Source organism: Sprattus sprattus (genome assembly GCF_963457725.1).
Source record: "Sprattus sprattus genome assembly, chromosome: 19".
Classification (NCBI taxonomy): domain Eukaryota; kingdom Metazoa; phylum Chordata; class Actinopteri; order Clupeiformes; family Clupeidae; genus Sprattus; species Sprattus sprattus.
In genome coordinates this window covers 14068492-14091781 of record NC_137917.1, presented here as the reverse complement: position 1 = coordinate 14091781, position 23290 = coordinate 14068492, and the positions used below count along the sequence as shown (strand labels likewise).

General features: G+C 46.7%; 1 protein-coding gene across 1 annotated transcript; it reads left to right on the top strand.

Annotated features, from left to right (window-relative positions):
* Positions 1-4493: 4493 nt before the first annotated feature.
* Positions 4494-15963, top strand: hivep3b (HIVEP zinc finger 3b; the record flags this gene model as incomplete). The annotated part of the gene is made up of 6 exons (XM_080857510.1): positions 4494-9242; positions 9590-9735; positions 12676-12851; positions 13286-13381; positions 14179-14837; positions 15175-15963. Exons 1-6 carry the CDS (start codon positions 4911-4913, stop codon positions 15961-15963), a joined length of 6198 nt encoding a protein of 2065 aa, XP_080713636.1. The 5' UTR covers positions 4494-4910.
* Positions 15964-23290: the final 7327 nt, after the last annotated feature.

Genomic DNA, 23290 nt, shown 5'->3' with positions numbered 1-23290 from the left:
CATAACACATTTGAACACAAGATGTACACACAGCACAGTAGCTGAATACACACAGTGATACAAATTCATGAACTGTAGTGTGTTTCATCTAAAAGGGTGTGTTGTGTATGTATGGTCTTAGCTGTAAGTGTTATGTAACTGTAAGTGTTATGTTATGTTATGAGAGGGTGTGGCTGAGGGTGTGTTACTTACACTCTGTGTCATTGTCTTGTTATGTTGTTTGACCTATGAAACACCAGATAAGAATAGACGGCATGCATGTATGCACTGAGGCAGTGTTTATGTGTGTGTGTGTGTGTGTGTGTGTGTGTGTGTGTGTGTGTGTGTACGTGTGTGTGTACGTGTGTGTGTGTGTGTGTGTGTGTTTGTGAGAAAAAGAGAGTGTGTGTGTGTGTGAGAACACCCCTAGTATTCCCAGCTGTGGTGGAAACTCCTGTCGGTGCAGTGTGGGCCTCCCCTCTCTGCTCTGAAAGTGTAGGCTCCATGAATAATTCACTAAATGCTCTCCCCCATCTTAAAGCCGTTTAATCGGTGTGTTTAAGGCCTGCGTCAGGACCGTGTCAGGGATCATTAAGCCTTCACTTGCTGATCAGCAATATATGCACCGGTGTCTTTCCAGGACACAAGCCAAGGACCTTTTTACCTCCTCTCTTCCTCTTTCTCTTTCTATCTCTGTCTCTCTGTCTCTCTCTCTCTCTCTCTCTCTCTCTCTGTTCTATTTTTCTCTGTTCTCTGTCTTGTGCCATTTTGCCAGTGACATAATCATTTTCCATTGTGTGTCTGAGTGTTATGACACAGTGGGAAAATATTATATTTTTTAATAGGCGTCATATGGATTCTGTCATTTTTTCCTAAGTGAATTATCTTCAGCGTGTTTCCTCATTGAGTTTTTCTCGCCAGTCTGTAAGCCTGCAGAGCCAGGAAGCTCATAGCGAGCCATGATTCCACTCACCATCCGTCCACCCCCTTCATCCCAAACTCTCTTTTCCTCACTGTTTTCTCTCCTCTCCCTCTCCCCCTACCTCTACCTCTCCCCCTACCTCTACCTCTCCCTCTCCCTCTACTTCTCCCTCTCCCTCTCCCTCTACCTCTCCCTCTACCTCTACCTCTCCGTCTACCTCTACCTCTACCTCTACCTCTACCTCTACCTCTACCTCTCCTCTCCTCTGCTCTTCTCTCCATCATCTCCTCTGCTCTGCTCTGCTCTCCTCCCCTCTCCTCTCTTCTCCTCTCATCTCCTTCCGTGTCTAGTAATATAACACAGTGATGTATGATCCTGCTCCTCTTTGCCATTGGCGGTTTTCAAATCCCCCTGACTGATGCAACCACAGACTAATGAACAGGACTCAAACTCCCACAATCTCAGTGCAGAAGAGAAGAGCCGGAAGAGAAAGAAAGGCTGTGTGACGATGCAGGTCTCTGACGGCCCACATCGCATTGTATTAGTTTAATTGGGTAACGATTGCTTTTGTTTTGTCTTTTCACCTAGATATTGAGTACTATAATTATAAGTCTATGTCATTTGGGATTGCTGAATGCTTCGTGGAAATGTTTGTTTATAATTGTCATTCAGAGCAGTTTTGCCAGATAGAGGTCGGCCGTAATTGGTCTTAAGATTGGCTCCTATTTGTAACAGCTGACGATGATCGCAGGAGGAGGAGCCAAGTGTTTAAATAACTATATTGTATTGAGATCTTCCATGTTTGCTGCGGCCTGTGCTCTCCGGGCCCTGCTCAGACTACATTTCCACCCGCTGCCTCTAACCAGATGTGTGATGTGTTGTGGTGTGGTTATTTATGTTATGTGGGGTTACTGCATCCTGCTGACAATGTTGCTGGTGTAATCAGAAGAGCTCTGTGGGTTTTGGGAGCATCGTTAAATCACTGCACTCAGTGCAGCCTGTACCAGATGTTGGGGAAGGTAGACACAATTAAGGGTGTGTGGTTCATTGACAGACAAATACTTCCATCCATCCATCTGTCTGTCCATCTTTTTCCCTCTCTTTCTAGCCATCTGTGGTTTGTTTGGTCTGTCGGTCGATTTTTTTTCTCTCTATTGATCCATCGATTATTGGACAGATAGATAATTTTGTTTACTGTGTATACGGTACAAAATGTATCCATCCTACATTCCCATCTTCTTGAGTGTGAGCCCTAAGTGATGAAGAGTGAGTTTTTAGTGTTTCTTATGAACATATGGCCGATGACAAATACGCCTCATTAAAAGTAAACCTGTCACCAGCAGCCCTGCACATCCAGGTTCAGCTGCAGCCAGTCTCCAGCACAGTCTGCCTGTTTATGTAAACTCCCAGAACATTAAATCATTCGCCACACTCTCTCTCACTGTATATCTCTGTTTTCTCTTGTCTCTTTCTCTCTTTGCCCTGTACCTTTGTCTTTCACACAGTCATGTTCTCTCTCCCTCTTTCTCTTTACTCACTCACTCACTCACTCACTCACTCACTCACTCACTCACTCACTCACTCACTCACTCACTCACTCACTCACTCACTCACTCACTCACTCACTCTCTCTCTCACTCTCTCTCTGTTTTGTCTTGTCTGTTAAAAAAACAGGCCACTGGGAATGCTGGTGTGTACGGTCTCTGCCTTTCTGAAAAGCTTACGGCAGGTGTGTTGAAGACAGAAGGCAAATAGTGAGAAAGATAGAGAGAGGAAAAATGAAGGGTACTGTCCTACTAAGTCCTTGCATAAAATCTGTGCATATTACAACACCCACTCGTTGGCAGCCAAGATGAAGACATTCAGTGTTATGTTCAAGCTGTAGAGGTGACTTTGTGCCTGAATATGGTGACGTTAATGACTGCAGGACAGTATCTGAGTTCGCTGTGGTGCAAAGACCACAATCATGCCATATGTGCAAGCGTACTTATGTACTCACTGAAATTACATTTCATACTCAATTGATTAAAAACAGTACCCTACATTGTTTTCTGTGGTAGTGTTGCTGAAGTAACCCCAAGCAGTAATTCTCATATAATAACATGCCTGTGGTCAGGAGGGCATCACCATCACAAGTTCAGTCATTCCACCCCCTAGTGGTGAGACCTGGCACAAACCAGGTCACTGGAGGTCTGCATATCGTATTGTTCATAAGCATCAAGTCTCCTGTGGACGGAGTTGACGTGTTAATAACCCCAGTCTAACATCTTTTTGGTTCAGATGTGATGTTAATGACATACAAGTACCGTAAAATGAAAGCTTCATGTTTGTCTCAGGCCTTGTCCTATGTGGGCTGCGCTGTGAGCAAAAGAGAGGAAAAGAGTGGGTAGGGACCAGCTGGCAACCATAAGCAGGATTGTTTTCAGGAGCAGGACGGAGGTTACAGCACACTCTCCCACCTGATTTCAGTTACAACTCACACAATGGCCAAACACACACCATTGACTGTGCACAGCTTCTCTCTTCCACCATAAAAATATGTATTTCTTTCATTTAATGTGAGAAAGGGTCTGATTCCATTGTAAATGTGCTGGAGGCTGTACACATTTGCTAGTTAATGTATTTTGAGGTATCACTGTGTATTAAAATATTTTACACTATATTTCAGGTTTTATACCGTCTACTCTAGTTAAGTTAGATATATTTTGAGACCTATTAAATAAGTAGCGTAATTTGAGCACAGAAGTGAGGAATATTTGTGACCACATTTATTTCCTATGAGACATCTTCAATTTGTAATTTATTGTGTGTAGGACATTGCTGAAAGACTGTCAAAACTGTTATATTTTAAATATGCTATAATTTAAGGTACTGTTTGAAGTCATGAATCACTAATGGAGGCAATTAAGGGCAAATTGAGTAATCACCTCAAATGTGTTCAAAGAGCACTTCAGTCTGGAAATCAAGAACAGGAAATGGTTAATTACCTGATTAGTCAAGGGCCTGCATTGCTATAACATACACAACACAACGTCACGATTATAGCCCAACACTAATTGTTAATCAGACCGTGACCTTTTTCGTACGGTTTGGGACACTCAGATTTTGGCTGTGAGCCTCGATGCTCGGGTCCTATCTCTGCAAGGCTCGACAGAGGAACGTAGCAGTGTCAACACTTTTAAGTGCTTCAATGTGGACGCTTCACCTTTTCACTCCCTCAAGGGTGCTGTTGTCACTCTTCAGATGCTGATGGAACACTTAACTGGTCTGTGTGGAAAGAATGCGTTGAGCTCGCAAAGCCAAGCATTCAGAAGCAGTTTTTTTGTATTCTCACAAAATATTTTTTTTTTAAGAAAATGGTAGACTCTTCCAGTTCACTTATTCTGCAGTATCTTAAGAAAGTCATGGGTTAAAAAAATATTTTGACAGAGCTCCATGCTTTCTGTCTTAATTCTTAATTACATAATTTCTTAATTGCTTTTTTCAATTTTTTTCACAGAGCCTCTGAAGGATTGACCTTTGAAGACCTGAGCACAAGAGAAGAGGAACACAGAGGTCTCAGAGGATCACATCAGCACAACAATCCTTTTGCCAAGGCGTGACTGTGTGGGTTTTATCCAAATCAAGAAAGACCTGTGGCCAGACATTACAATGCATTCATTGCTGAGGCAAGCTGAATGGACAAGGAGTTACTCAGTACTGGAAAGAAATCGGATTTTACCTGCATGACTACAATAGCTCTCGGGGTACTTTTTAATGATGTCCTTTTCTGTCCATTTAAATGACCTTTGGATCACAACAGAATTACACTCACTCAATGAAGGGCTGGACTGCCTTGTAACATATCACTGAAAAAAGGAGCCAAAACTTGAAGCCTTCTGACTCTCCTCGGCCGATGTCTCTGTGCTCAGGGGGATCCCTGCGATCCTTTCACTGAGTCAATGTGGCAAGACAACCTGGCGTTCGGAGAAGCATTAGTGTAGTTTACGTAAGGCCTCCTCCCCACTCTATGGAGGCTGAGCACAGCCACCTGACCGAAGGGGAGCAGTCGGGAGGGCACCCATCTCAGCAGCAGCAGCAGCAGCGTCACCCTGAGTCCCAGCTTGTAGCCAGTTTGCCTCACTCCCCCCTCCACAAGCCACAGCAAAAGGCCGCATCCAGATCAGTACATGGATCCCACGGACGCCACCACCACCACCGTCAGCCAAAACGGAGCGACATGCTCCAAGGGCTGCACCCCCAGCAGCAGCAGCAGCAGCGCACGCAGGGGTCCGAGGCAGGAACAGCGTCTTGGCAGCTTCAAAATGTTCCCGGTCCCTCAAGTAGCAGCTTCAGACCCCCTTCATCTGTCACCTCGTCCTCCACGGCATCATCATCGTCCAACCCGGTGCAACCCTCTCAGGGTGCCTCATCTCAGCAGGGGCAAGAGGGGCAGGAAGCAGGCGCCCCCTCAAGGCGGGAGCGAAAGCCTCAGAAGCCAGGGAAGTACGTTTGCACTTATTGTGGCCGTCCGTGTGCTAAGCCCAGCGTTCTACAGAAACACATCCGCTCTCACACAGGGGAGCGACCTTACCCTTGCGTCCCCTGTGGCTTCTCTTTCAAAACCAAAAGCAACCTGTATAAGCACCGCAAGTCCCACGCTCACCGGATTAAAGTGGGCTCAGTGTCCAGTCGTGATGAGCACAGCCTGAGTGGGCCCGAAGGTGGAGCTGGAGGAGACGAGCAGGGGGACCCCACGGAAGGCGAGAGCACTGACTCAGAGGACGAAACCGGTCGTCACCATCCGTCCACCTCCCAGGACAGACCGACTCTCAAGAAAAGTAGCCATGTTGAAATGTCATTTTCAGAGGACACCCTCAGGCCTGAGGCCGTTAAACAGAGACTAGCAATGCGGCTGAGTGAGAGGAACCGCCTGCCCAAAGCGTTGTCCGATGAACACCCATCTTCGCTTGGTCCAGGTAGCAAAGGCAGCACTGAGTCTGGATACTTCTCTCTCTCAGGGAGCTCTGACCTCTCTCAGGTCAGCTCTCCCAATGTCAATGCCAAAAGCTATGCGGAAATTATTCTGGGTAAATACGGGAGACTTGGCCAGCAGCCAAGGAGCCCACAGCCACAACACCCACAGTCATCCTCCTCCTCTCTACCATCAGGAATTGAAGAAAAAAACATCCCCTTCACTGTGCCAAAGACACAGGTCATAGAGCACATCACAAAACTCATCACCATCAATGAGGCAGTGGTCGACACAAGTGAAATTGACAGTGTCAAACCAAGACGTTCCTCACTCTCCAGAAGGGATAGCATGGAATTGCTCAAATTCTCATCCCCCAAAGATATCAGCGATGTCGGCACCATCAGCGGACATCCGTCTCATGGCGTCTACGAAATGCTCTCTCCCTTGTCGTCAGATTCAGAATCCCTCTCTGGTCAAGGCCCAAGCACAGCCCTCCAGAGAAGTCGCTCCATGCCCTCACCAGCTGTCCAGGAAGACCCTGCAAGCACTGCATCCTGTGGCTTCCGTCAGAGCCAATCATTTGATGAGCAGCAGGCGATAGTGGCAGAGATGCGGGTCGGCCACCACCGAATGTTACGGCGTCAACCAGCCATTGAGGTACCCCTTGGGGGAGAGCTTATTCCCGAGGAGTCTTGTGTCTCCACATCCGCCGGTAAGGAGACAGAATTGGGACTGCGCCAGCTCAAGGGCCCTATCATCTATGATTGCGAGGCCTGTGGCACGTCCTGGAAAAATCGGGAGAGGTACGAGGCTCACAGAGAGCTGTGTGTGGGACGACTTTCCCAGGAACTTCAGAGAGGGACGGAGGCCAGTGCTTTCCGTGAAGATAGGCCGCAGATGATGCAAAACAAGTTCAGAGCCCTGGCTATGGCTATGCGGAAAAGGAGAAAAGAAGAAAGTCTGGAGGAGGATCCCCCAAGTCCAGGACCAGCAGCAGTTACCTTTAGCCATGCAACCATGAAATCTTTAGCCGGGGTAGAGAAACATACAGACGTCCCTACAGGTGTCATCTGTGAAGTTGACCAAGAGAGGAAAACCTCATGGAAAGAGATCTCTGTGATCCAACACACAAGCTCTTTCGAAAAACAGGAGAGCATGTCAATCGAGAGCCAGGAAACAGAGTTTGAAGAACAACATCAGACGACAGAGCAACAGCCGAAGTCGTCTCCTACTGCATCCCGACTGGTCCGCCAGTCCAACATACAAGTGCCAGAAATCCTGGTCACCGAAGAGCCAGACACCGACATGGTGTTAGCCTCTCCACCAGCTGCTGCAGCTTCCTCCAAAGAGCCAGAAAAGGTAGAGGAGTTCCAATGGCCTCAGCGTAGCGAAAGTATGGCTCAGCTCCCAACCGAGAAGCTACCACCAAAGAAGAAACGCCTGCGCTTAGCCGAGGCATCCCAGTCATCAGGGGAGTCCAGTTTCGAGTCAATCTCCCTGTCTCGCAGCCCAAGCCAGGAGAGCAGCATCTCTCACACCTCCAGCCGTTCTGCCTCCTTCGAAGATTCGGGCAAGCCTGAATCTGAAATGCAGACAGTTAAGGGCCCTCATGGTTCTCATATGTTGACTGTACCTTCAGGCTATCAGCACCATCATTCTCAAAAGGAGATGCGGCGATCAGCCTCAGAACAAGCCCCCGCCAGCCCACCGCACCCGTCTCAAATAGTGGAGTCCAGAAGCAAGTCCTTTGACTACGGGTCCCTGTCACTGCAACAGAGTTCAGCCTCCTGGAAGGAGAGGCGGAAATGTCTCCTGGTGAAGCACGCGACTCTCGGGGAGCCCGATCAAGAGGAGATCCCTCCTGGGCAGCTTACCAAACCGGGCAGTCCCAAAGTTTACCGATCCTACCCTAGTCCACCCATTTTTGCACTTGAGGATCATAGCATGGCCAGCACTTCGACTAGGCTGAGCTCAGAGTCCATAGGGAAGACACTGCAGCTGTTCCAGCCACCACTTCTGCCCATTCCACAGACTTCTTTTCCCTTTCATCCAACTGGTTCTGAGGCCTTTTCCCCCAGGCATTTGGCCAGGATCTTACCCGTGACCACCGCGATATCTGATGTCTTATCCACCCAGATCCTTCACAGGGCTTTCCTTCAGACACCTCCCCCACGGTTCCACCCGACACACCCAAACATCACTGAAGGCCTTGGATTCCCCCTCCAGCCTCTGCAGTCTCTGCTCCCTCTGCATGGCCAGAGTGGCATCACCCAGGCTGTTTACTTCCCCATGCCTGGTGGTCTGAGTATCCACGTGCCCACTGGGCCCCTCTACAGAGACCCGAGGCCATCCTATTCTAGTGGCCACTGGTCTGGCCCAGCCAACCAGCAACTCGTGTCCTCCCACCCTCATCCCCGGCCTATCATAGCCCCCTGTCAGGAGCAATTCACGCCTGTGGTGTCCTTAGTGGTGCCAGTCCGCCTTCAGACACACATTCCTACCTACGCCAGTGCCATGTACACCACCCTCTCCCAGATTCTGGTCACAACCCAGTCTCAACAGCCAATATGCTGCACAGCCATGGTCATTATGGGACAACTGGAGGAGGATAAGCTGCAGAGGTCTTACCTGAAGATCCCCACCCCACATTTTAAGAGCTTTCTGCCCATGCCTCTGGGGTTTGGTGTTGGGGCAGGTTCTGATGATGGTCATTGGGGAGCTGGGGGAAGCAAGCGGATGCTCTCTCCGGCGGGGAGTCTTGAACTTAGTTCTGAAGCCCAGCGGCAGCAGAAACGTGTGAAGGAGGAAGAGGAGGAGGAGGAGGAAGAAGAAGAGAAGTGCAGAAAGAAAGATGTAACTGAGGCAGAGAAGATGAAAGATCATAAGAGTCACCTTAAAATTGAACAGGCGAAATCAAGAATAGCAGGAGAAACAACGCAAGAGAGCAAGGAAAAAGTTGAATTGAAAGATAGAGAGAAGGCGACTGGGGCAACTAGGCAGGAGGCATCCCAGATGACCGTGCAAGTCCTCAAGAAAGAGGAAAGGGAAGATGAGAGCCATGGGAAGACACCTTGGATTGAGGGTTTACAGAGATCCAAACAGCCCACCTATGCTAGCCTCCACACCACCACCTCAGTAAGCTGGTGCTACTTGAACTACATTAAGCCCAACCCGACCACACAGCAGGACCCACAAACCTCTGTGTACTCCTCCTGGTCTATTAGTGTACATAACCCCAATCTGCCCGGCCTGTCCACCAAAATGGTATTGTCTCTACTTCGCTCCAAGCAGAAGCACAGTCTTGAGACCTACACCATGGCAATGGCACCACCACTAACTTCTGGCAAGCTTGTACCTTCCAGCAACAGAAATCCCAGAGTGTCAGAGGTAAACACAGCCACAGTATCAAAACTCAATGGAATGTCTTTAAATTGCTCATGCTGTCAAAGGTATTCTCATGAGTGTATGTGTTAAAAGGGCTTCTGGGTTTGCATGTTTTGTGGAAGCTTTCGCACAGGCATGTTCTTTAAAGGCATAGATATGTTTTGTTCTGTGATCTATGTCTAGATTCTTCTTGTGTTTTTTCTTGACATACATTATTAGATTTCTTGCTTGTAAGGATGCAGAACTAGTTTCGGTGTGTACTATCACAGTATTAATTTAAAGCGTCTGCTAAGTACTGGACCCTTACCAGACCATTAACTAGTTCATTGTATTATCTATTTCGAGTGTAGGTACGTTCAGCCCCATCCAGCACGCCCGTCAAAGTGAAGGAAGAGCCATCCCAAGAGAAAAAAGAAACAAAGGCCAAAATCGAGGAAGAGTCGCCTTCTACCTCCAAACAGAGTGAACCTCCCCGCATTCGCATCTTTGATGGCGGGTAAGTTAAGACAGTGATAAAATGCTACTTCTTTTATAAAACTAGTTTTCCACTCACTCCCTATCCTCTGTCCGTCCAAGCTCACCACAAACCGAATGGGCTTGCTGTAATCCATGGCTGAGCCTCCCACTGTGTTTAGACACATTTAAGCAGTCTGTGTCCTCAACAAATGACAGAGAGAACATGGAACCTGTTAGCGAGCCGCTTGGGACTTAATTTATTCTGCCAGGCATTGCATTTCTCCCTTGGGTTTACTGTACATGCCTCAAAGGCATGATGTTAGTGCAATCTTCTGTGTGTGTGTGTGTGTGTGTGTGTGTGTGTGTGTGTGTGTGTGTGTGTGTGTGTGTGTGTGTGTGTGTGTGTGTGTGTGTGTGTGTGTGTGTTTGTGTGTGTTTGTGTGTGTGTGAGGGGGGGGGGAGGGGTCTGTGTCTGTGTGTTTGACAGTGTGTATAGTTTAGGTATAGTGTTGTAAAAATAAAAAAACAGACCCAAATGTTTTTTCACAGCGCTCATTAGTGTGTGGAGTTGTTACTTCACAAAGGGACAGCAGCACTGGAAGTTTTCTTTCAGTTTGTGCCCTGGAAAGTAGCCTGCCATCCGGCTCAGCCTATCCCACAGAGAGGCAGTCACTGGGTGTTTATTTGGTTATGAACACAACTAATTGCCACGGATTCTAATTGCTGCCATTGTGCCGTGGGCGCCGTTTGAATAAATTCCTCCTCTCCTCTCCTCGATATTTCCTCTGATCAGGGCTTAGAGGAAACTAAGCCATGTTGCCAACTCGAAACACCACTGCCCTGCCAAAAGTTACATTTTTGAAACACTGCTGCCTTCTGTTACTCAATACCTACAGTCTTTTTTTTACAGATAGAGCTGAAGGGAGTTTGGTTGTAAATTACTTTAAAAAGGAATAAACCAAACAGGATTTTTGAGTGTTTGATGATTACGGTGGTCTGTCTACTGTACTGCCCTGTTATGGTAATTTGCGCCTTGGTTCATAATAAAGGCACAGCATTAATTAGCCACGTTTATCACACACGGCAACAGATATAGGACTCTCAGTGTGTGTTTAGCGTACCCACGCCACTGCCAGCGAGTCTGAATTGCTCCCAGCTCTCTGATTCTCTTTGTCTCCCTTCCATTTTTGTTTTTCCTAGCACACCTGAAAAAAACTGCATCCAGTGAATGCAGCCCAAGCTCCCATCTACCTATTATCACTCCTTATCTCTCTTAATCACTGTGTCTGTTTCTCTAGCCCCTGCTCTATCTTTCTCCCTTTCTATTTTTCTCTCTTTATTTCCTCTTGTTTTTATCTCTTTACCCGTTCTCTGTTTTTGTTTCTCTCTCTCACTCTCTCTCTCTACCCCCCTTCTCTCTGTATCTCTTTACCCCCCCCCCCTCTCTCATACGTCTCTCTCTCTCCTCTCTCTTGCTCTCTATCTCTCTATCTCTCTTTTTTGTCTCCCCACTCTTTCTCTCTGTGCCTCCCATCCCATCTTCCTTCTTCATCAGTTTCTGGTCTTCAGCTGCATACCCTGCTCCTCTCCTCCTCCTCCTCCTCCTCCTCCTCCTCCTCAAGCTGACTCCTGGCCACTGCTGCAGCAGCATCTGCTGATAATAGAAGGACACACGCCTCCAGCATGTTTTCGCTGAATAAAGCAAAATGCCACCCCCCCCCCCCCCCCCCAATTTCTCAAACATATTACAGAAGTCCTCGGATGTACCCCACAGCAAGTCACTCAGATAGACAAGCACATCCATTCACGGTCACACGGACATAGATTTCATCACTGTTGAACACACCCCCATACTGTATAACTTATTCGTGTCTGACCTCATTGCTGGATGTGTTTAGTCTCTCTCCTATAAATATCAATAGCTTTGCTTGTGTTTGTCTACAGTTCATGTTTTTGCGTCCTGATTCCATTAAAGGAAGAAAGGGTAAGATGATTTTTTGTTAGTCATCCAGAGGAAGAGAAGAAAGGACGTTGAGCGTAGTAGCAAATTCAGACTTCCGTTTTGCAGCTTTCAAGGCATGGTGATGTTTGTATTGTGAGACCATGTGCTACGCAGGGCTTCATCAAGCTAATGTTATCAAAATCCTGTCCTTTTTCTTCTTCTCTTGCTCAACAGAGCAATCTGTCTGTTTTGCCGACGCTTTCCCTCTTCCTTTCTCAGGTGGTCTCTCCAGATCTCTTTAGTGGTACGAAGTTAGAATTGAAACTGCACTATTGGGGTTATTAACCAAATACATCTCAGGAAACCACTGTACAGTACTGTTAGAAACACTCACCGACAAAATGTTTACCCTGGTTAATGCATTTATCAGGAGACATAGTAAAAATATCAATGCAGAGCATGAACAAAGATGGAGCTCAATACTGGCGAGGTCATTTGAGGGCTTTTGAAAAGAAGCAGTCATGGCAGCTCATCAGCATTTTGGCTAAACGTAGCCAATTAAATAGAAACACATGGTAAATATCCAAAAAACAAGCCATAAACACCATGTTTATGAGAGACAAATCTGGATTGCAGAGTGTTTTTGTGCGAGGACTATTTTGGGTTCTTGGTTGAGTCTGGCCTCTCCCTCCCATTTCGACATTGTTATTGTTGGCACGATGGCCCAGACTAAGGACAGAGGGTGGCCTTTTTTACACCACTGGTGTTTGTGGTAGAGTAGGGGCTTTCAACCGTTGGTCCACGGCCCCCTGGTGGTCCCTGACCATGCATTCAACAATGTAGTTTTACTGTGGGAATCACAATTTATTTTAGCAACAGTGGTCCTCAGATGCCTCTAAGTCAGTATGATGGTCCCTGGGACACAATCAGTTCAAAACCGCGGTAGAGGAGTGTTTCATATGGGGGCAAGGTAGGTAGATGTAGTCTATCAATCCATCTTTTTTTACTCCTCTCTGTCTCTCTCTCTCTCACCTTCAGGTACAAGTCCAACGAGGAGTATGTGTATGTACGAGGGAGAGGCAGGGGGAAGTATGTGTGTGGTGAGTGTGGCATTCGCTGCAAGAAGCCCAGCATGCTGAAGAAGCACATCCGCACTCACACTGACGTCCGGCCTTACGTCTGCAAGCACTGCAACTTCGCCTTCAAAACCAAAGGTGAGGCCACCAGGCCCTGCTGGTCAGGAGTGGTTGATGTGTGCTACATTCCCAGAGGCTGGCTGGCTGGCTGGCTGGATTGCTGGATTGGTGGCTGCTGTGCGTCTCAACACTCACTTTGAGTTATAGTCAGCTAGCCTCTCGTTTTAATGGGTCACTCATGTAATGTAATGGATTGCAGAATGCCAAACTATCACAGACTTGAATTTTAAAGTAGAATTCCTTACTTGGCATACCCAAACTGTGTATCTCAGAAATCTGAGTTTTGTTAAGGCTGACGAGGGTTGCTCATATCCTTAATGTAATACATTTGACCAATGTCAGTTATATGATTCTCAAATGTTAAACCTCTGTAATGGACATCATACTAACTGCTGCCCCGTAACGACATTATGCGGTCTTAATGCAAAGCTCTTTTGCTCCATGTTTCCAAGGTAACCTCACCAAACATATGAAGTCTAAGGCTCACAGCAAAAAATGCCTGGAGATGGGCATCTCGGGGTCCCTGCTGGACGATCCTGATGAAGCAGGTAAGACGCCTCTCACACCTGCAGCGTTTTCTGGGCAGGTGAAACGAGGGCCGTTCATTCAGACATTCAGACATTGGGAAGATTAATAGAGCTAGGTGAGGTATACACAGAAATAAGTTGTGCTTATTCCACCTCAGGGTCACTGAGTCTTTCAAAGACACTTCCTCTGGGCACCTCTAGCCCCCCTCCATGCTGTGAATGCTCTGTGAGGGACTATGGAACAGGCCTTGAACATGGCGTGAATAAGGGCCTTCAGCTCTGCCTGCCTGCCTGCCTCTTCATGGGCATAAATATAGAGATGAAGAAAAGAGCTGCCTCGCTTTCCTCTAGCTCTCCCTCTCCCTCTCCCTCTCCCTCTCCCTCTCCCTCTCCCTCTCCCTCTCTCTCTGAGACAGATTTTGTGCAGTGCAAGCGGGGGAGTTGCAAGAATGCCTCATTCAAGCATCCTACATTTGAAAGGCTGCAAATATAGCACCTGAATGGAGAGCTGCATGACTTCCATTGAAATGAAATGTTCCCTTTCTCCTCTTTTTTCTTTTCGGTTTTTAATGGGCTTATGAATGGCCTTCAGACAAGTTTCTTGTATTCTCAGACCTTTTTTCTGCTCTATGCAGTAGTTTGCATTTGGCAGCCTATTCGTATGTTTCTATGCATGTTCTTTGCCTGTTCATAGATTAACGCTGATACATCATATTTACTTGGACATATATGTTAAACTGTAATGAAGTATTGTCTGAGAGAAATGCTAAGATTTGAATTAAACATCTCATGCGAAAAATGTTCCTCTTGTCCATTAGGGGGCAGCGAGGATCCATCATTTTGTTTAGAGGATTCTGAAGATCACCAGTTCTCCGATGTAGAAGATTCCGAGGAGGGTGATGACAACGAGGATGAAGACGACGATTGCTCCTCCCATGACGATCCACCATCCTCCTGCTCCACCGACACCCGTCCGTCCAACAGTGGTCAGTCTGACAGCAGCCAGAGCCTGCAGCTTGACCTCCCGGAGCATATCTCCTTCCCCCCTTCCGGTGGCGGCAGCGGCCACGACTACCCCTCCCCGCAGAGGCCCTGGCCCAGCGCTCGCTCGGCCTCCCCAGGCAGCAGGAGGGCGATGTTCTCGCGACGGCGCTGGGAAGCCTCTCCGCGGGCCTTCTCCCCAGCCAGCGAGGGTGGCTCCTCGCTCCGCAGCCTCTCGCCACGCCTGGAGCTGTCCTCGCCCAGCCGCCACCTCTCGCCCTCCCCAGAGCGCGGACCCTCACCAGCCTCCATGAGGACCCTGTCCCCCCTGCAGCCCCTGTCCCCGATGCGGCCCCTCTCCCCGGGCCGCTACCACAGCTCCAGGGCCCGGCTCAGCCCCTCCCCCCTGCGGGCACAGCACTACAGGCACCACAGCTCCCCCGCACATCTCCCCTGGGACTCGGCTGGCACACAAGCGCGCTCCGAGCCTCGACAGGTGAGCCATGCCGCACTCATGGCAGGGTACTTACAGCTACCTCTGCATAGCCCCACCACAGAGCTTGGCTTTGCTGGACAGCAGAATCAGATTCTGTGGGTGTGTATATGTGCTTGCAAAACCAAGTTGGATATTTAGTAATATGTTTTAAGATGCATATGTAGCATATGTGGACAGATCTACAGCAGGTATATTTAATGACTGCTGGATATGTTTGATTTTGTCAGTATTTGTTCACTGTATCGTGAATTCTGATCGGCATCAACACCACGGAAACCGACCAAGTTCAACTGTTTAGATTGGATGCTCATTCTAAATCCTCTGCTTCCCCCTGCAGGAGACACCTGGAACTCCACGCGAGGGGCTGACCTTACCCGAGGCTGTTCTGTTCCCGCCTGCTCTCCGCCTCTCCTCCGGGTCTGGGTCTGGGTTTGGGTTTGGGTCCAGCTCAATGTTCGGCTCCGAGTCCATGCCCACTGTTGCCCACAGGACCATGGACCACATGTTCAGTCACCTCCCGCTCCACTCCCAGGACCAGGCCCGCGTCCCCTATCACATGATCCCCATCGGGGGTATCCAGATGGTGCAGGCCCGGCCCCGCGCCAAACTGGAAAGGAGTCCTTCGTCCGCAGCCTCCTCTCCCACCTCCCCTAAAGAGGACATTGCGTTGTTCCACGCCACGCCGCCCGGGACGAGTGAGATGAGGACTCAGAAAGACTACAAATCCCAGACCTTGCAACAGCGAAGCAGCCAATCAGGGCCAGGTATTCCAGGCATGGTCACCACACACCCCAGCCCGGCCAGTTTACACCCTGGCAAGCAGGAACAGGAGCTGGATGCAACCAAAAGCAAACAGCACGGCAGCTCACACACTTCCCCTACAGATACACACTCAATAGTTACTGAGCGAACGGACGCACAGGCCTTCAGCTACAGCCACGCACCGGAGCAGATCACCGACAGGCTCTCCGGCCTGAGAGTGTCGTCCTTTTCCTCCAATCAAAGAACTAGACAGTTGCCTGAAAGGAAGGAGCCTCCATCGAGGCGGGGCTCCTCATTGGCTGAGAGAGAGGAAGAGGGAGGAGACAGTGCCAGCAGAAGGGACTGCACCCTGGGAGACACTTAACCTGCGTTTCATATCTCTGCTTGGTCTTTCACGCTCTATCTGGCTTACTCTCTCTCTTTCTTTTTTTTAATTTATATTATTTTTTTGTAATGGTTTTGGTTTTTATAAACATTTTCAGTACTATTGTTAACTTAAATGTTTGTTCTTGCAATATTCAGGATTGTAATAAGATGCACTTTCTTTTCTTTGAGATGATAATACTTATGTAAACCTATCCAATCTATCCCCCTTGTATCTTTGTTGACATTGCAATCTTAATATATATTTCAATATGTACATGTAAAATGATGATGAATACATTTGTAAATGAGATAAGTACTTTAATCACCAATAATTCCAATTTGTCCAGTGTCCAGTATTACTCCATATATAGTTATCTGTGCCTTTCTGTCTGGGTCTTTTTGCTTGAAGTGTAGATAAGGAAAAGAAAAAGGCTGTGAATTTTACACATATATATGATATAATCTTTTGTTTCAGTGGAGCTGATGTTGGAGAAGGGGAAGTTTATGTTTTGTTTTGTTTTGTTTTGTTTTGTTTTGTTTTGTTTTGTTTTGTTTTGTTTTGTTTTGTTTTGTTTTGTTTTGTTTTGTTTTTAAAGTCAGGGTCAGCACAGTGGCCCAGACGGCCCAGCAAGAGTGGGATGTAAAAGAAAGCTTTGCCAAGCAAATGCACTGAAGTCATATTTTTAATAGAAAAGAAAAGATGATTAGATCTTATGTGTGTACAGATAGGAAGTATATGGTCCATATTTATTGTAATTTTAAAATATGAAATGTTATTTTGTTACATTTTGTTTCAAACCATTTTTGTTATTTTTTCCAGAGGTTTTGTATTGGTCTTATATTTGCATTTTTACTTTGTTTTATGACTTGAAACTGAATTATGAAGGCAGAGGATAAGAGAGGGACTTATTGGTAGCAACAGGTCAGATGGTTTAAATTCCCTGCAGGTCTGACACAAAGTAACTTTCTACTTTCTTGAACCAATAAACGTGCACCAGACTTTACCGCCTCTCCATGGCTGTCCTTTATTAGTGTTTGGCTGTGCAGTTCAATCTTCATACTGTTGGTTCAGTTCATGACTAAACATCTCTCTCACTCTCTGCCTCTCTCTCTCTCGCGCACGCTTCTCTCTCTCTCTCTCCTCTCCCTCGCTCACTTCTCTCGCTCGCTCTCGCTATCATCTTTTTCCAACCACTAGGGGATGCTAGCCCCTAATACATTGTAATAAGATTCATTTTTTTACCTTCATCTGAATTCAGTTGCTGTGGCCGATCTGAGAAGACCTGAGATTGGGTATTCACATTAAGAGTGGTGCTCTTCTTCAGTATATCACATTCAGCTCTTGAGCCCACATCACACATGATTCTGAAACTATAGTACTCTTCTATGATTTCAACAGAATAATGAATGTATGCCATAACTTAAATTGTTCTTTTAAAATGATCTACATTTAGTAAAATGTAATACATATTAGACATAGACATTAGAATGTATGTCTACACATTTTTCACTGTGTTGTTTTGTGATTTTTGGAGGATTTTAGAGCAAGGAACAAGGTTTCACTTGATGCACCAAACTATGCTCTCAATCAGCAATCATAAACTTACCAGCGCTGCAGAAAAAAATTTATTCTGTGATACCACTGCTTTGGCATTTGGACTGAATTCACTTTGACTTTCTGGGGTGCTTACTGTTCCTAACTTGTTATGAGTTGACATTTATTCCCACACTATTGTTCCTGTGTGTGGCTCACACATAGTGAGCCTCATGTCTCCCCGTCAGCACTCTCCAGAGACTGTCTCCCGCCTGTCTCCCTCTCAACACTCTACAGGCCGCTGCGTGTCTCACCCCAGAGATTGGCAAACTTTGCTTTGAACTAGCTTGTTTAGAGATCAACTTGTCACGCCTGAGGTAATGGCCTGTCGGTTGCATCGGTGCTGATTTATTGCAAAGTGTGTGGTGTTATCACAAAGGGTTTGGACAGCCGGACAAGACTGGAGTGACCACAGTCAGGGCCACTCAAGGTCCACTGTTTAGGTCAAAGTCAACTGGCTTAGCTTTGTTTGGGCATGCTGGGTTTAGGAGTCCTAGTCAGGTCACTGAGTTTGGATGATTTCATTCTGCTAAGGTGTGAAAATATTGGTGGTGGCAATGGTGATGATTTAGTGATATAGAGGTCCTAGTTTTTAGTTCTATGATAATGGTCTAATGATATTGAAGTCCTAGTTTTTAGTTATATTTTAATGATCTAGTAATATTGTCTGTATTGTATTGTTGACACTGTCATGCACAGTAATTCAGAAGTCTGCCTCTTCCTTAACTGGATGTTAAATGTAGATTTAAAATGATCTAATGGGTTACATTTGAAATCGTTCAATCTTGTTCCCTTCATCCCTTATCTTGAAGCCAGTCCTCCTCCGCGCTCAGCCCCCCCTCCCCTCCCCCTTCTCTCCCCTTGCCTCGCCACTTGGTCAGGCTACACTTCGTGTGGGAGGAATGGAGAGTTTGCTCTGGACAAGTTTTATGGTTTCCGCGTGTTCCAGGAGAAAACTTATCAAGACCGCCGTTCTCATTATCAGAACTTCCGGACGGCCGCTCCACACAGACAGTCAAACCTGACGCCCTATGGAGCTGAAGGATGTCCATATGCCCAGCCATTACAAGCAACTGTGTAACAGCATAAGAACAGTGCACAGCACTCTGTTACATAACACTTGCGCTCCCACAGTTACCCGCGCTACTAAAGATAATCATGCAGGTGTCTGATCAAAATCAGTCTAGTTCTGTTGTAGCTCCATGATCTCTCATTTCCTTTATTGACAAAGTGAGAGGTTTGAATTTAATTGGAAAAGCATTAGTTTGCCCTCTGACCTCAGATAACATACCAGCTCTGATGCAGAGCAGACCATCGCCACGGTCACCACTGAAGTTCTCTATCCCAGTTCATGAGTTAAACTCAACACAAACCCCAGCTATTCTTTAAACATTAACTGCCCCTTGCTGCCACAGGGGCTTATAGGAAGGCATAATTTATTGTTAGTAATCAGGTCCCCTTACATAACACACAGACAAAGAGGCAGTACCAAGATGTTTCACCTCCCTTTTTTCTTGATCTCTCTAACACATTGGACATTGAAAACAACATTAAAGATGTCTAGTCAAATGAAGAGCATTTCCACTCTCACTAAGCTGTCCTTCACGGGAAATTCATGAATGTAGTCTACACATGTTACCTACCACATGTTGAGTTAACATGAATCTCTCTCTCTCTCTCTCTCTCTTTCTCTCTCATCTCAGAGAGACAGAAAAAGGCAGTTATAGGTGTTGAAAGGAGGCCTCCCATTCTGGCACCAATCCGTATGTCTTGACTCAGTCTTGATGCAGTCTATTTTTAAAGGTTCGTCTCTCTGCAATCGCAAGGGAGGACAGAAAATAATTAGCCTTCGGACGGCCGTGCTAAATCTGCAGAGGCAAGCAGGGAGGTAGGAGAGGGGATGATTAAAGATGAAAAAAGTGTTTGTGAAAGAGAGACTGACCACTCCATATAGCACAGGGAGGGAGGGTGCACTTTAAAGGGCTTATTGTGTGCCTCCTCTTTACACACACCAGACACTTCAAGAAAGTATATTATAAAGTGTGTTTGTGTGTGTGTGTGTGAGAGAGTGTGTAAGTACGTGGGATTCCTGCTCTCGCTCCAAATCTGTTCCCATGTCTGCACTATCCTTTTCAAACGTCTGTTTCTATTTTCAGACCATTGACAAGCTTGTCCAATTTTGATGACCCCCCCTCAGTTCATGATCTCATAAACAGCTGTCTTGTCAGGCCACTGTCCTGCTTTTTCCCTTCCTTTTTAAAACAGATAAGTGATGGCTCCTTGATCCTTCACTCCTGAAGCGGCTCATCTGATTCAGCTAATGCAACACGCCGGAGCCACACAGAGTGATGGTTTAACCTATTCCTCTAGGTGATAGCAATGGGTAATCCACTCACATCATCAATGATTAAAGTAACTGGACAAAGCAAGCGGAGATGAGCAAGAGAGAAAGAGGCCATGCGGGGAGAGTTAGTCTTTTTCTCATTCTGAACTTGAAATGGCTCCTTCTTGTTAAGTGCCTTTTGTTTGATTCGAAAAACCAGACCTGGTCTTTCATTTGATTCGACAGACCAGGACTAAATAATAACTAGACCCAATCAAAATCAGAACTAGACCAGGTCCAAACCAAGATTAGATCAAGTCCAAGTCCGGACTAGATCAGGTCCAAATCAGGACTAGACCAGGGCCAAATCAGGACTAGACCACAGCTAAATCAGGACTAAATCATTGCCACATCAGTCATAGATCTGGGACAGATCTGAGCCAAAAGTGTTCCACAGACAGCCTACACACCAAGGATGAAACCTCTTCAAAGGGCTTCTATAACCTTCCATCCATCACTATGCTCTCTATCCTATCCTCTAAGTTTTTGTATCCCCCATTTTTTCCTTCTGTGCAAAGCGTTGTGTTACCTCCTGGTATGAAATGCGCCGTACAAATAAAGTTTGATTTGATTTGATCCTCTCTGTCATGGCAACATCCCTTCCCTTGTCACACATTCCTTTGCCCCTTCGTGAGACGCTGGGGGTGTGACTCAGAGTAAATCCTCTTCCACATGTTCGAGGGGAAGTCCAGCCCAGTACCTAATTCTCCAGTAATGCATTTGAGTTCATGCAAACGCTGAGGCCTTGCATTCGATTTGAGGAGAACCTCGGGAAAAAGTGTTATGATGTAATGATGTGTGTCTTTTGCAGACTTATTTGTGTCATGGAGGCCAACATTTGTGAGGCCTTTGGGGGGAACATCTGAAAATAATCAACATGTGGTTGCCTTGATGCTCATTAATTATTGTCTAGTCTTAGAAATTTTAACCTTTATGACATGCATGCATTTAGCCATGATTGCTAAATAATGCTTTTCAAATTCCAGCGCCGTGTTCTGATTCCGTAGAGTCCGTGTTCATGCGTAGTGTACCATTGACTAACCATGTGGTTACATACTTTTGGTTACATTCTGTCAGTTTGGCCAAAAGCATCTTCCGAATACCCTCAAATTAACTGAAATATTTAATTTAATATCACATAAAGCATTTCAATTATATTTCTTATTGCTGTGAAGTTTTTTTGCATGTGTCTCTCAGAAATGAATGTTTTTTACAGGCTGTTTTTCAAAGCACGTCATCTTTTAGAAGATGAAAACATGCTAAAACCTGAAAGCCTGAAGCTATTCAACTCAGAGACCGCTTTGCTAAAGAATCCTAATAAGGAACAAGCAGAGACAACGCTCAATGGCTAAAAAAAAAACGTCCTTCCTTCAAGACACACTCATCCAAGTTGATTCCTTGACAAGTGCCATGACACCAAACTGCATGCGCTCCGAAATGCATGACAATGTAATGGCTTCAATCTGTATTCATTACTAATGGCTGCCTTTAGCCAACAATGGGTATTTGCATGGGCTTTCCATATTCATTTGCCACTTTTCCTTATCGTCTATATTTCCTTCCCCTGGTGGGCTCCAGCTCTAAAGCTCCGACGGGTTTATGACATCGGTGCTAATCTGTGTGTGCGGTCAGATTAGCCCTGTGCTGTATTTGCATGAGTGAGGGACTGGGGATTTGTCTATCTGCCTGGCCATGGCGCTGATGGTTCATTCAGCCATTGGAAAAGTCCTCTCCACAGGGAGGCAGGGAGGATGTTGGGCATCCCACGCCAAGGAGCTCCGTGCTTGGAACTGCACGCAGACTTACCACACAAACACATGCACACACATTCACTCACTCACGCTCTCTTTCTCTCTCTCTCTCTCTCTCTCTCTCTCTCTCTCTATTTATCTATCTATCTATCTATCTATCTGTCTCTCACACACCCATACAAATACTCACACTGATACACACACTCACACACACACACACACACATAGACACAGACGCTTAAACACACACACACACAGTCAAACACACAGGTACAGAAGCACACTTTGACACTTAATCACGCACAAACGCACACACACACGCACGCACGCACGCACGCACGCACGCACGCACGCACGCACGCACGCACGCACGCACGCACGCACGCACGCACACACACACACACACACACACACACACACACACACACACACACACACACACACACACAGAGAGACACTCACACACACACACACTCTCCTGACCCTTGGGCACAGACCTGTCAGTAGCTTATCTACCGGCGTGGGCAAAGATGCCAGCCATCACGGAAACAGATGAGCCCATAGACAGTGGGATTCACTTTTAGAGGGGACAGCACCAAGAACATTGCACAGAAGCACTTCCGGAAACTTCTTTGACAGTGCTAGTGCCATCATGCTCAAATGTGCAAACCATTCAGTTTTGTTGTGTAAAGGCACCAGATGATAATGTGATTTTGAAGGTAATTTAACATGTATGTATTTCTGCACTCGATGGGAGAAATATTATTTGTATTGCAGTTCCTTTTTTGTGGTGTGTGGCATAACTGCTTGTCCCCCAACCTCTGAATCCCATGGCAATTGAAAGCCTTATGGGAAAGAGGTAGTTGATGTTGTTTTTAACAAAGTCTATCACAAGTACAGTAAACTCTCTCATCATGTTCATTGGGACCGGGATCACTGCCAATTAGCCCTGGGGTGTGTGTGTGTGTGTGTGTGTGTCTCTCCCCCCTCCTTCAGCTCCTGGGCAGGGGAAGATCTGCACAGGGCTGGAGCGTTCCTCACTGCAGGTCACTCTTTCCATGGGTCCCCTCTGTGCCTGCCCAGCTCCCTATCAACAGCCCATGCAAAGCAGGGGACCAAGAGCCAAGCTATTGGCTTCTTTTTCCTGTGGGCCCTCCACCTCTAAAACAGAGTGTGTGTGTGTGTGTGTGTGTGTGTGTGTGTGTGTGTGTGTGTGTGTGTGTGTGTGTGTGTGTGTGTGTGTGTGTGTGTGTGTGTGTGTGTGTGTGTGTGTGTGTGTGTGTGTGTGTGTGTTTGTGTGCCTGTGTGTGTGATTGTGTGTGAGGTGTGTGCATGTGTGTGTGGGTGTGTTTGTGTGTGTGTGTACATGTATGTGTCCATGTGTGTGTGACCTTAAGGTGGTCTGAGGAGTGTCTGTGTGTGTAGGTGAGTATGAGTGACACAATGAAAGAATAATGTAAAAAGTCTGAAAGGAAAACACCTTTGGTCTGCACTCACAGCATCACATCATACAATAATTCAACTCAGGGGGTCTCTGCTCTCTCTCTCTCTCCCTTACGCTCTCCCTCACACTCTCTCTATCCCTCTCTTCCTCTCC